This window comes from Tamandua tetradactyla, chromosome 19, assembly GCF_023851605.1.
Source record: "Tamandua tetradactyla isolate mTamTet1 chromosome 19, mTamTet1.pri, whole genome shotgun sequence".
Lineage (NCBI taxonomy): Eukaryota > Metazoa > Chordata > Mammalia > Pilosa > Myrmecophagidae > Tamandua > Tamandua tetradactyla.
Window position 1 is genome coordinate 20,424,659 of NC_135345.1, and position 14,440 is coordinate 20,439,098.

General features: G+C 33.5%; 1 protein-coding gene across 2 annotated transcripts in view; it reads left to right on the top strand.

Annotated features, from left to right (window-relative positions):
- SLIT2 (slit guidance ligand 2) overlaps positions 1 to 14,440 on the top strand; it is a 363,732-nt gene that overhangs the window by 313,878 nt on the left and 35,414 nt on the right. For both annotated transcript variants that reach the window (XM_077136499.1, XM_077136500.1), the window contains 3 exons: positions 7,528 to 7,652; positions 7,792 to 7,889; positions 9,106 to 9,245. In XM_077136499.1, the coding sequence (XP_076992614.1) occupies positions 7,528 to 7,652; positions 7,792 to 7,889; positions 9,106 to 9,245 (363 nt within the window). The remainder of the gene's footprint in view (positions 1 to 7,527; positions 7,653 to 7,791; positions 7,890 to 9,105; positions 9,246 to 14,440) is intronic.

Sequence of the window (14,440 nt, forward strand, 5' to 3'; positions counted from 1 at the left end):
GTAAGAAATTCCAGATACTGAAAATAATTCAGCATGATTAGCTATATAGGACTTTTTTCTAGGACTAAATTTGGTCCTAGAGAAATTAGATAGTGCATGTTAATCAGATATGGTTCAGTAGACATTTATTAAATAAATGTTGAATCCGTGGTCAAGTGGGCAGGGACTACTTCATCCTGGAAATTCCATTACCTATTCAATTCTTCAAAGGTATCCCATTTTTTTTTTCCTAACACAATCTCTAGCTTCTCATCTAAACAATCAAATGTAATTTTTTAAAGATATTACATTCCACAGAATAAACTTGGAGGCTGCCAAGCCTGAGCTCCTCTTTTCAAACTGTGGTCTTCCAAGGCTGAAAGCACAGAAATAGACAAAAAGCCTTCTTCTTGAGAACGTGAGAAGTAGCCCAATGAATGCCTAGTCTTCACACTTGCTGACTTGCAGTTGTGCTAGTGTGTAGTCTTAGTTGCTTCATCCTATGCTTTCATTCAGAATTGGACTCCTCTTTCTTCTAACGTAGTGAAGGGATCCACTGGAAGTTAGACATTTCCTTTTCTATTGCTGCCTACAAGTATTGATAACTTTAGCTAATGCAACACAATCTACTATGAGGAATTATGTTAATTTAACTAATTATTTTACTAATTGTCACAGTTAGCATCTTTTTTTTCATTAGAGAAGTTGTTGGTTTATAGAAAAATCAAGCATAAAATACAGAGTGCCTATATACCACAAACACACACACAGTTTTTCCTATTATTAACCCATTTTTGTTAGTGTGGCACCTTTGTGCAATTGATGAAACAATATATTATAATTATACTATTAATGATAGTCCACAGATTACATTAGGATTCTTTGTGTTGTATCTTTCTACGGTTTCTTTAATTTTTTTTTATTCTGAACATATATACAACCTATTATTTCGTCATTTACTCACTTCAATTATACAGTTCAGTAGTTTTAATTACATTCACAATGTTATGCTACCATCACCGCCATCCATTAGCACATGTCATCCCAAACAGAAACTCTGTTCCAATTAAGCATCAGTTTTCTGCCCTGGCCTCTGGTAACCTAGAGTCTAGTTTCTGACTCTAGGAATCTGCTTACTCTGTTTCACTTCAGTGAGATCATACAATATTTACCCTTCTAAGTCTACCTTACTTCACTCAATGTGGTGTCTTCAAGGTTCATCCAAATTGTTTGTATCAAAACTTATTCCTTTTTACAGCTGAATCATATTCTATTGTATGTATATACCACATTCCGTTAATCTGTTACTGTCTGATGGACACTTGGGTTGCTTCCATCTTTAGACAATTGTGGATAATGCTGCCATGAACATAAGTTTACCTCCCTGTCTTCAGTTCTAGAATTGGGATGGCCAGATCATGGTTTTGAATGTTTCATGTGCCTAATGACAATTTCTGTATCATCTTTGGAGAAATGTCTATTCATTCCTTCACACATTTTTCAATTGAGTAGTTTGTAATTTGTTGTTGAGTTGTAGGATTTCTTGATATAATTTGGATATTAAACTCTTTATGGAATAGGTGGTTTCGAAATACTATCTTGGTATGGTAGGTTGCCTTTTAGTCTTGTGATGAAGTCTTTGGTGCACAAAAGTTTCTAATTTTGATGAAATCCCGTTTATCTATTTTTTTCTTTTGTTGCTCATGTTTTTGGTATAAAATCTAAGAAACTATTGCCTAATGCAAGGTCCTTAAGAGACTTCCTTATATTGTCTTCTAGGATTTTTATAGTTTGGATTTTTATATTTAGTGCTTTGATCCATTTTGAGTTAATTTTTATAAATGGTATTAGACGCCTACCTAATTCTTTTACATATGGATATCCAGTTTTCCCAGAGCTATTTCTTGAAGAAACTATTATTTTCTGATTGAGCGGACATGGCAGCCTTGTCAAAAATCAGTTGGCCTTGGATGTCGGTGTCTGTTTCTGAACTCTCAGCCTGATTCCATTGATCTATAGATCTATCTTTGTGCTAGTACCATCTTTTGATTACTGTGGCTTTGTCATGAGTTTTAAGATCATGAATTATGAGCCCTCCAACTGCTTTCTTTTTCAAAATAATTTTGGCTATTTGGAGTCACTTACCTTTCCATATAAATTTGATGATTGGCTTTTCCTTTCTGCGAAGAAAGTTGTTAGAATTTTAATTTGAATTGGGTTGAATCTATAAGTTGCCTTGGGTAGGATTGACATCATAACAATATTTAGCTTTCCAGTCTATAAAAACAGAATGTCTTTCCATTTATTTAGGTCTTCTGATTTTTTTCAGGAATGTGTTCGTTTTATTCCAAGGTATTTGATTCTTTTAGTTGAAGAGATTTTCTCTTCAGAAAGTTCATTACTAATATATAGAAACACTACTAATTTTTATGGGTTGATCCTCTACCCTGCCACTTTGCTGAATTTGTTATTAAGTCTAGTAGCTTTGTTATGGATTTTTCAGGATTTTCTATATTCACGATCATGTAAGCTACAGATTGGGAAAGTGTTACTTCTTTTTTACCAGTTTGGATGTCTTTTCTTAGTTTTTCTTGCTTTATTGCTCTGAGTAGAACTTCCGGTACAATGTTGAATAACAGTGTGACAGTAGATATCCTTGTCTTGTTACTGATGCTAAAAGGGAAAACTTAAGTCTGTCACCATTAAGTATAATGTTAGCTGGGTGTGTTTCATATATGCCCTTTAACATGTTGAAGGATTTTCCTTCTAGTCTTAGTTTTCTGAGTGTTTTTACCAAGAAGTTGTGCTGGATTTTGTCAAAATGGCTTTTCTGCATAAAGATGATGGCATGTTTTTTCTTTCCTTTTTTATATTAATGTGCAGTTAATAATATATTAATTGCTTTACTTATGTTGCTCCATCCTTGCATGCCTGGGATAAATATCACTTGATCATGGTATATAATTCATTTAATGTTCTATTGGACCTAGTTTGCTAGCATTTTGTTGAAGTGCAGTCCAATTATCTTTCCTTGTAGAATCTTTATCTGCCTTTGGTAGTAGGGTGACGTTGACCTAATAGAGTGAGTAAGTATTTCCTCCTCTTCAGTTATTTAGAAGAATTTTCTTGGAATATTTGTAGAATTCACCAGTAAAGCCATCTGGTCCTTAGCTTTTTTGTTGTTGTTGGGAGGTTTTTCATTATAGATTCAGTCTCTTTTCTTGCTGTTGTTCTATTGAGACCATCTGTTTCTTCTTCTTGAATTAGTGCAGGTAGTTTATATGTTTCTAGGAATTTGTCCATTTTATCAGGTTATCTAATTTGTTGACATTCAAGTTTTCATACTATCATCTTATAATCCTTTTTTTTTTAAATTTCTGTGACATCAGTAGTAATGTCTGCCCTTTCATTTCTGATTTTAGCTATTTGCACCCCATCTCATTTTTTCTTTATCATTGGAGTTAAGTGCTTGTTAATGTTATTGATCTTTTCATAGAAACAACTTTCGGTTTCATTGATTCTCTCTGTTGCTTATTTATTCTCTATTATCTCTACCCTAATATATTATTTCCACTTTCGATTTAGTTGGCTGTTCTTTATCTGGTTTTTCCAGATGTGAGGTTAGGTCTCTGATGTAAAATCTTTTTTTCTTTTTTAATGATCACACTTACAGCTGTAAATTTCTCTCAGCACTATATTTGTTTCATCCAGCAAGTCTTGGTATAGTGTATATTTTTCCATATGCTTTAAGATATTTCCTAATTTTCCTGTGATTTCTTTTCTCACTCATTGGTTATTTCAGAGTGCTTTGTTTTAATTTCTATATACTTATGAATTTTCCAGTTTTCCCTTTGGTCTTGAGTACTTCATTCCCTATTGTCAGAGAGAATACATTGTATGATTTCAATATTTTAAAATGTATTCAGTCTTCTTTTGTAATCTAAGTTGTGGTCTGTCATGGAGAATGACCCATGTATACTAGAGAAGAATGTGTATTCTCCTGTTAAGAGTTCTATATATGTCAGTTAGATTTAGCTGTTTTTTATCATTCAAGTCCTCTGTTTCCTTATTGATCTACTATCTGGTTGTTCTATACATTATTGAAAGTGGTATATTGAAGTCTCCTACTCTTAAGGTAGAACCATCTATTTCTTACGTCAAATATGTCAAAATTTGTTTCATATATGTGGAAGGTGGGGCGCTCTGCCATTAGGTGAATATATATTTCTGTAATTGTTATGTCCTTTTGTTGAATTGAGCCCTATATCAATCAGTATATAGTGTTCTTTGTTCTTTGTAACAGTTTTTGATTAAAGTCTCTTTTGTAAGGTATTACCCCAACTCTTTTTTTGCTTACTATTTCCATGGAACATTTTTTTTTCACCTTTCAGTTTCAATCTATTTTTGACTTTTAATTTAAAGTGAGTCTCATATAAACAGCTTAGTTAGGTTCTGCTTTTTAAATTCATTCTACCCATCTCTGCCTTCTGACTGGAAACTTTAATCCATTGCATTTAAGATAAATATTGAAAATACAGTACTTTCTTCTGCCATTATGCTATTTGGTCTTTGTAGATCTTATATATTTTTTGTCCTTCAATTCATTTGTAATGCTTATTTTCATTTTTATTTAATTTTTTTTTTTGGTGTACCATTTTGAGTCCCTTTTGATTCCCTTCTGTATATATTCTTTATGTGTTCTCTTTGTGGTTATCATGCAGCTTAAATTTAGCATCCTAATTCTATATCAGTCATGTTTGTTTTGATGCCAACTTCAATACAATGGCTTATACAATGTTTTTTGTTGTACTTTTTATACAACCTGTTTGTGGTTCTTTGGGAATCTTGAATGAATTTATTCATGTCACTCTTTAATTTTGAGATGTTTTCTGCCATTATATCTTTGAATATTCCTTCAACCCTTTTCACTCTTCCTTCTTCTTCCGGACTCCCATAATGTGTTTATTTGCATGCTTGATAGTGTCCCGCATGGCTCTTTGGTGCTATTCCCTTTTTAATTTTTTTTATCTTTCTCTTCCTCAGCCTGAAAGATTTCAATTATCTTATCTTCAAATTCTTTGATTCTTTCTTCTGCTAGTGCTATTCTGCTGTTGAAACCCTCTAGCAAAATTTTTATTTCAGTTTGTTTTAGTTGTCTAGGCTACTTAAGGGCATTCTCTCTTTCTCTGTATCCATTCTGTTTATATATATATATATATATATGCACATACATACATATATATATATGTATGTATGTATGTATATATAAAGGACTGCAGTAATAGGATTCAGTTTCATCCTGAATGAGATGGGTCATACTTTAACTTCATTGCTTCCTAATGGATTGGATTTAGGAACATTTTTTCTAGGGTACATACAGCTTAAAACCACCACAGTTCGTATACAGAAGTCCATTGCAAAACCGTTATTAATTGCTTTGGTTTATATGTTTGTTTTTAAGTAAAATGTCATCACACTATTTATACCACATTACAATATGCTTTTTCATTTAGCACTCAGTCTTGGAAACTAATTCCTATTCTTACACATTGATCTAACTTAGTGTTTTTAAAACTTTTAATGGGCACCACAATCACCTTATGGGCTTATTAAAACACAGATTTCTGGGTGCCATCCACTGAGTTTCTAATTCAGTAGGTAGGAATAGGGCCGGAGAATTTGCACTTCTAAGAAATTAACAGATGAAATAGATGCTACTTTGCTGGGGACCATACCGTGATAATTACTCATCTAAATCCCTTGCTTACCTGCTGTATAGTATCCCATTGTATAAAAGGATCGGTTTATTTATCCGTCCCTCACTGGGATATTTGGGTTGTTTTCATTTCTTCACTTTTTCAAACAATGCTGAACTAACTGTTCTTGAAGATACTATTTTCTGTGCACAAATGGAAGTGTATCTTTAGAAAACCTACTGAGAAGTACAATTTTGGTCGTGGGGAATGAGCATTTTTAACGTTAGATGCTGCCAAATTATCCTCAAATTAGCTGTGCCAATTTACCAACCCCATTAGCTATGTGAAAGTTCTCATTTCTTCACATTATCTTCAGACCTTCATATCAAACTTTAAAATTATCGTCTGATTAGTGAAAGCATATTTTCCTTTAGAGAAATTCCAGATCATAGAAGAATTGAGCAATACATAACACTATTCTTTTTTGGATTTTACTCCAAAACTATTATTTGAATGCATACTGCTATTTCCTAGGGTAAAGAAATACCTAGATATGACAAGTCATTATGGCCGCCATGTTATTCTCATTCTCTTTGATACATGAGTTTCTGTGAGTTGACCAACAACTCATAGACGTAGGCTCTAATCTGTTGAAAAGTGATAGGAAAGGCAGTTTATATGAGCAGAGCCATAAAACTCTTTGAATGAAAGTACCTTAGAAGATTAATGCAACAACAGTAGTGGAGAGTCTGCTAAACAGTTGTCTCAGATAACTTTGTTAAGAATTTTGTGTAATGAAGCATGCAGTTTGAATTACTGCTGATTGTTCCAATAGGTTAAAGAGCTACAGAGAGATCAGTAATAACAGAGATACAGTTGATGTTTATATTATAAATTATCTTTATTTTACAAAGATGTCACTCTGCCATTGTCCTAGCACCCACTTTCCAAAAGGAAGTCTAAAACCTTTCATAAGCAGTGCAAAGAGCAACATCAGTAGAACATAATTTTATTGAGTATGGTACAATTTCCACATTGTTAGCCATTTATAGATTAAATATGTGCTGCCAAAGGGTAATAACTGCAGCAAAATCTGTATTTAACGAGACCTTTCATGAATCATGAAACTTTTAAATTGTATGACCCAGAAGATAAGACTGTGAGTAGATATGGTCTCAGTGATTTTTTTTTCCCCTTGGGGAGGGTGATACAGACACTTCATCAATCACTTGACTATGTGAATATGCTAACAAAGTGAATCAAAAGGATAAGAAGCATATAACGGAGATTAAATTTTTGTTTTTTTCCATAAGCATTAAAATGGCACTGTTGTATATCTCATGTATGAAGGTAACACTTCTCAACTAATGTCATCAGAGCAGGTGCTTTGAATGGTCTTTTAATTGCAGTGATAGATTAAGACTTATTTATAAACCTCTTCCCCCTCTCCACATGCCCACAGAGCCCTCTTTGGGACTAATGGCATGCATTTCCAAAACAAATGACTGAGGATACGGTGCAGAGTATGGTCAAAGAACCCAACCACATAAGCTAGCTGGGCCAGAGAGGATGAGCCTGTGGCACTGGTGCCATTAACAGCAGATACTAACCAACTGTACTTAGAGCCCTGAGCTGCTCCCCAACGTCAGTCAGTCTCTCCTGTTGGATTCTTTTACATGATATGATACAGATTTATGGTTTTGTCATGGAAGAGAAACACCTATGAATATGTGACCAATAATAAATTTTTATGCAGAAATTATTCTTACTTTAAGGCATAGAAATAATTTCAAGCCATGAACTAAAAATAGAACACATCAGTTTCTAATATGTTTCAATTCATTTTTTTTAGGTCCGGTAGATGTTAATATTCTTGCTAAATGTAATCCCTGTTTATCAAATCCGTGCAAAAATGATGGCACCTGCAACAATGATCCTGTTGAGTTTTATCGATGCACCTGTCCATATGGTTTCAAGGTAAGTAGAAGCTCTGGCAAGACCCACTATCTGAAAACAAAGCCTTCCTCTGAGTGTCTTCATTATTTTACTGTGCTTTCTACATATACCAAGAACTTCTTCCTTTACACTCAGTTTTATGTGGTCAATCCCTCTCCAGGGCCAGGATTGTGATGTGCCAATTCATGCGTGTATCAGTAACCCGTGTAAACATGGAGGAACTTGTCACTTAAAAGAAGGAGTAAAAGATGGATTCTGGTAGGTTTATGTCATTAGTCTACGATCTTCTGTGTCATAAGTGTTGGACCAAGAATAATTTAAACAAGCAATCATTTTCCTTTTCAAATCAAAGGGCATTATTTTTTAAAGAACCTCTAAAATCTGTTAATAGGGGCGGTATGTATTGGACCCTCTCAACATTTTTTTTTAATGGAAACACTTGAAAATTCTCAGCTAAGAATGTTCCAAAAACAAAAAATTAAAACATGCACACACATTATGTTTAATCAAATCAGATTAGAGCAAGACAAAATATTAACTCCATTATGATAATTAATAGCCAGCTAGTCCCCTACAGCAAGTCATATATTCTTTGTTGTTTTCTACACTGCTTTTAGCAAGCAGTGTGCAAATGATAAGATGTAGGTCCCACTGAAACAGAAAACTAATGATTCAATTCTAAGCCACAACAGGGATGGACAAACATGCTGTAAACATTTTTAATTTGGAGTGATTTAGTCATACAGTACAATTACTCAGATATACCTCATGAATTATGAAATAAAATTCTTTATTAAATGACTAATAATTTCACACGAGAATACTAATCTACTACTAAAGCTTATTAGAAATGTCACTTTTTAGAGGAAATAAATACTTCACTTTTGCATTCTGTTATAAAATTATCTCTTTTATATCTGGGGAAAGATTATTAGTAAATGGGTAATTTTTTAAGCCAGGGGAAAATGTATTTGTTGAGATTTAAAGAGAACATCCACATTTTGTAATTGCAGAGAAAGTGAAATTTTATTTCCAGATTTCTTTTTTTTTTCCAGACATTAAGAAAATTACACATAAAGTGATAGGTGTTATAATTTTTAAAATCAGAACCAGTTCTTCATCATTTATGAGCAAAAAAATCTGAGTTATTTTACTAAAGATTCAAGGCTGTAGAGTGAACTTTGCTTGTGTTTTGGCCCTGCAAATATATTAGATTTATTGACTTGTATGGCCATGGGCCCGTTTTCTGTTTTGCAGCCAAAATACATTTTCTTTTTCAAATGTTTTCTGATTTTGGATATATTGTGTTAAATTGATGCTTATACCATGCCATTTAAAAGCATTTTGAAGATCAATTTCTTATAGTTAAATGTTCTATTATTGATGAGCATATTTATATTTTTCACTATTTAGACCACGTGGTGTAAAAATGAAGCAAAAAAATGTTTTTGTTTTTTCTTTTCCTGGCTTGCAGGTGTGTTTGTGCTGATGGATTTGAAGGAGAAAATTGTGAAATCAATGTGGATGACTGCGAAGATAATGATTGTGAAAATAATTCTACCTGTGTTGATGGAATTAATAACTACACATGCCTCTGCCCACCTGAGTACACAGGTATGAAGACTAGGATATGCTATGTCATCAGTCAGGCTGTTTGAAAGCATCATTTGCACTATATCCTATAGGTTAGCAGATCATTGCATTATATCCAATAACTAACAGGTGTTTTGGAAATTAAATGCACTATAAATAATAGAAGGAATTAAAGATGGTTTCAGCCAACTAAATGAAGACCCAGCATACTAATTTAGGAAGAGACATCTATCATAAGTTTGTGTTATCCAGAAAAAGAGAAGCTTTCACGCTAAAGCTTTTATCCCAAATTGAATGGCATTCTAGTGTAAAGCGTTTCCTTCATGCGAACCAACTCACCAATATTTATGTGAAAAAATGGCATTTCTTTATATAGTCAAAGTATAATTGGACATTTGAACTTATTCATGCTCATATTTGTGTATTCACTAGTGAATATTTTCTAGTGAATAAGTAACCATGTCCTTCCAAATACAGCTCAAAGAGGAAGATATTAAATATTTTTGATAGTTTATTGAGACCATCACCTTTTTTTCTGATATTTTAACTCATGGGGTGATAGATCTCCTAAGACTATTCAAAATACTAAACTTCTGTGGATAAATCAGTTTGCTACAAAGTTAATATCAAGTTTGTGACTCGATTATTATATCAGAATGTCTTTTTATTTTTTATTTTTTGTAGCTGTAAATAGGAAACTTCATAATCATCTTTTTTCCTTAATAAATCAGTTAAAGTAAATAGAGAAAAAGACAAAATTGCACATTTTATTTGTTAGAAAAAAAAGAAAAAGTAGATTTTGTTACTCTATTCAAAGTTACCATTTTCAATTAATTTCATTAATTATATTTATTTCCATATAATTTAATATTTAGTTAAGAATGTCAGAGACTGAAATAACTATGTAGCTGACTGAGGTTAACATATCTAAACATGAAAAATGAAAGTTTCACCTTTGATTAACTTTCCCAAGGATTTGTTGGAAAATAATTTAAACTTAAAGTTTTTTGTAATATACAAACTTTGCCCTTTAGTAAATAATTTCCTCAGTGATAGATAATGCTCAAGAATGATGAGGTTCTGTTTTGGCACTGAGGATCTGTTTGAAACATACCACTGAATCTCCCTTTTCCATGGCATGATTTTTTTTTTTTTTTTTTTTTTTTTTTTAGTACCAATGAAACACTGATGCCATAAAATATTGTCATACTAAGTTTCTGGCAGAAATTTGAGTGGGTTTTTCCCACCAAATTGTGCTATTCCATATATGCAATCCTTTCACTGCTTAGTGGGCAGAATTTGAATATTATATGATAATGTTGCATTAATCAAGGATGACAAGAGTATTTAAATGCATCTATTCTGAGGTAGTCGGGAAGATTTTGCATGTTATGTAGCTTTGGCTTTCAAATGAGTATTACTTGTGTCACACTTGGATAATTGTCATTAGCTTGTGTGCACAAATTCTGGAGTTTATGGCGCTATCCCGATAATCTGAGTTTTATTGGTTGGGCTAATTTAGAGGTGTCCAAGAAGCCCAATGTTGGCACTAAAATCCATTACCTAGTAATTTTTTAGGAGAATAGAATACTTTTTATATAATTGTAATCATTATAGAAAAGTCTTAGGGTCCCACTTACTGTAGGATACCTCTTTGCAACAGTCCACACAGACTCCACAAAGACCAACTGTACCCAAGCGTTCAAATGCACTTGGATTAGCCAGTGCCTTCCTCAGTACAGAAACCAGGGATTTATGTATATTCACTTTCTGGTGAGAACGTAGGCTTAGCAGCTTTGCTACTGTTCCTGTTCTTACATGCCCTTTTAATAATAATTTACAAAAGATGGAAGACTCCCCCGAGTTGGTTTGGAGGGGTTACCCGCTTTGGCTTGAAAGTTGTCCTTCATTATTCCTTATCCATTTCTTTTGAGTCTATTGTCATCCCTACTCACCCTTCACTTTCCAAGCTCCCTTCCTGAAACCTGATCTTTTGATCATGCTCCCTCCTATCCTAAGTGGCTTAGTTCAGTGCTGCAGAGCTGGGAATAACGGGATGTATTTTGAAGCCTCACTTAACCAACTGGGTCAGGTCCCTTCCTTTATCATAAGAACCCAAAGCTTAGCAAAACCACTTTTTGGCCTAAATAGTATGTTTTGTGACATCTATAAAAGCTATTTTGTGGGAGGCTGCCATGACTGTGTGTCAAGAGCCATTTAGCTCTCACTAAGAACTGAGGCCCCTTCACTCTATGGAGAAGTAGCTTTAAAAATGTGAGTTTCCCTTAATTCAGACAAATGATAAAAATATAACTCAACAGAAAGTACACTTCATGGGAACTGGGTCTTTTGGGTCACACAAAGTATGAACATTTGACATTAGAGCAGACACCTAAGTGGTACATATTTATGGCTCATTTATTAACTGTTGTGTTTTGGTCCTTATGTGTAATGAGAGCATTTTACTAAATATCAAACAACCATCTGCAGATTCTGAAGTAGTAGCACACAGATGAGCATTTAATTATAGGAAAGTACAAATTGGACTCCAGAGTTTTATATCATGCTTCATCCAAGTCTGTAGTTAGGGAGAGATTTTCTTTTAATGTGGCTATATTACTTTAAATTTAATTTTGAATCTGATTAAGGAGCATGAGATTTGAGAATAGAAATCCAGCTATGCTCAGGGAATATAATAAAGCTGTCATTGTTTAAAAATCATTCCTGTTACAAGTTGCTTTTATTCTTTGAAGATCTTTTACTTTATCTCCCACAGGCATACAATGAGAAAAATATTGTAAATTAATATGGTGGAAGTTTTTACATCTGACACCTAGGTTAAGAGTCAGAATGGACGTCATGTTAATGGAGAAAATTCAGAGATCTGAAAGCAAATTGTTAGAGAATACATGACTTGATGAGCAGGCTATAAAACATGGTTAGAAATAATTTGAAGTAAAGTGAATTACTGATAGGAAAATATTTTATTAAACTTTTTTAAGCCTTGAGTGATGAAAACATCACATTAAATAGTTACCGACTTTTTAAAGGGAAAAACTGTCCATTCTTTCCCGCTACAAGAATTGACAACATACATTTAAGGGCCATTGTTGGTTTTCTATTACCTAGCAGTTACTGCACTCTCCCTCCCCTAGTCATCAAAATTGTTCTTCTCTGCTAATTCAGTACATTATTCTACTTTACTAGTTTGAAAATATATAACTGTTGATTGCTAGCATACTTTTTTAGAAGTTTAAATCACACTGAGTTTATATCAAAATGACTATGGTAAAGGTTGGGAAAGTAGGACTTCAGAATGGTTAAAAAATGATTTAAAAACTCATTTTAGAGTTTTAATTTTAGCTTGAAAGATTTTGATTTGTTTTTTACATTTTTTTAAACACGTGCAAGACTGGTAACAAAATTGATCACATTTTGAGCCATGGTGTTGCCTAATGTGATAACATAGATTCAATAACGTGAAAGTTTCCATACCAGTTGGGCATGTGAAATTTTAGGACATATTTTGTGGAAACTATTCAGAGCACTTGAATTTTCCCATTTTGTCCCATTATCTCTTTTGTTTTCTGAATCCCCAAACCCATGCACAATCCATTACGTGCACTTCTTGCAAAGTAAAGCTACTGGTTGTTAAAGCACCTGGTCCAGATGCAGATTTGCAGGTCTCTTGCTCCCTCTGATGGCATTTTCTCTTACCTCATTTTCTCCATGTTTGTGCGTTTGGCCTGGCCATAGGTAAGAAATCTAAGCCTCGCTTCTGTTTGCACTCTCACCTTCACTTCTCTGCTGTTAATGCTGCGCCTTGGCTTCATGTGCTCTGCCGTTGTATCGCAATGTAAAAAGTCTTTTGTCTCTTCTGTCTTTGTCGCTGCCAGCTGCTAATCTGAATGAGGTGGAAAAAGGTTAGTTGCCTTTTAAGTCTATTATGATTTTCATTTTTGTTCCGCCTTTCTTTTAAAGCTTCATAGGTTTTTCTGTGTGCACAAGCTAAAAGGGATGTTGGAGAAATCTGAAAGCAATATGTCAAATAAGTCATTTAGATCCTTGATATATGTATAACTATGCCAAACCCTCTAAAGATGTCATCTGAAATGGCCTTTGTCAATTTCTAGCAGGCAATCCCAGAAACTCTGAGTGGGAATGAGAGGTACCTAGAATGAGAGACTGAGACGTTCTACTTTCCTATGCATTTGCTTTTTTAAAGATATCTTGAATATGTATTATTTCTATAATGTAAAACATAGGCCATTTGATATAGTTAGGTAGGCTGTAAATAGAAAATGCTTAAAGTAGGAATGTTCCCCCTAATTTTAAATTAATTTGAAGCATGAAAGATATTTGAATGCATATACATGTATTGAAACATTTTATAAAATAAATATTGCAGAGTCTGAGAGGTTGATTTAAAAATTACGTGGTCAAATTCGTATCATATTTTTGAAGCATAATTAGATAATTAGTGATGATAGTGTTGTCCTCGTTGCTTCCTAGATATATTCAGGCCCAAGGAAAGAAGGTAGTCTTAAAGTGATTAGCATGGTGGCCATGCCAATGGGGAAGCTTTGTAAAATTTTAACTTAGAGACTCAGAATTTTAACTATCAATGTCGAATTTTTACTCATTCAGCTACAAAAAATCTTTAAGTGCCAGATACAGGTACAGCATCCTAATAAGAACATATGTGCTTGTCTTGATAGTTTCGATTATACATGAGACATTTGCAGCAGAATTATAAGGCTAGCAAGGAAATACATGATATAACAGCTCTTTGTGCCCGTCCTAGCTAAACATTTCATGTTTTTCTTTTGCTTTGTTTGGATGGTTTACTGTGTTTGGCCAGCTACTCTTAGAGTATACAGAGTTAAGTTAAAAACATGAAAAAATGGCTGCCTGTTTTAGAAAGTAAATAAATAATAATGTTCAGTTCTCTGTGGGTTAATATCAGATATCTGATACCTTCCTTGAGCTGATACCATCTTTCTTTTCACAAATACTGAAGCAATTGGTGGTCTAGGGCATGGTTGCCCAAGGTCTGAATCTGTCTCAGAAACGCTAAAGTAATTACATGTCACATCACAGGAATATGTTCTTAAATAGTTAAATTTATCCCAGGAATCATGCTGTGCAGTGTTTTGAGTATCACATGGTTTCATTTTGTGACTACATTTCATACTTATGCTTATAAAAGATATTTT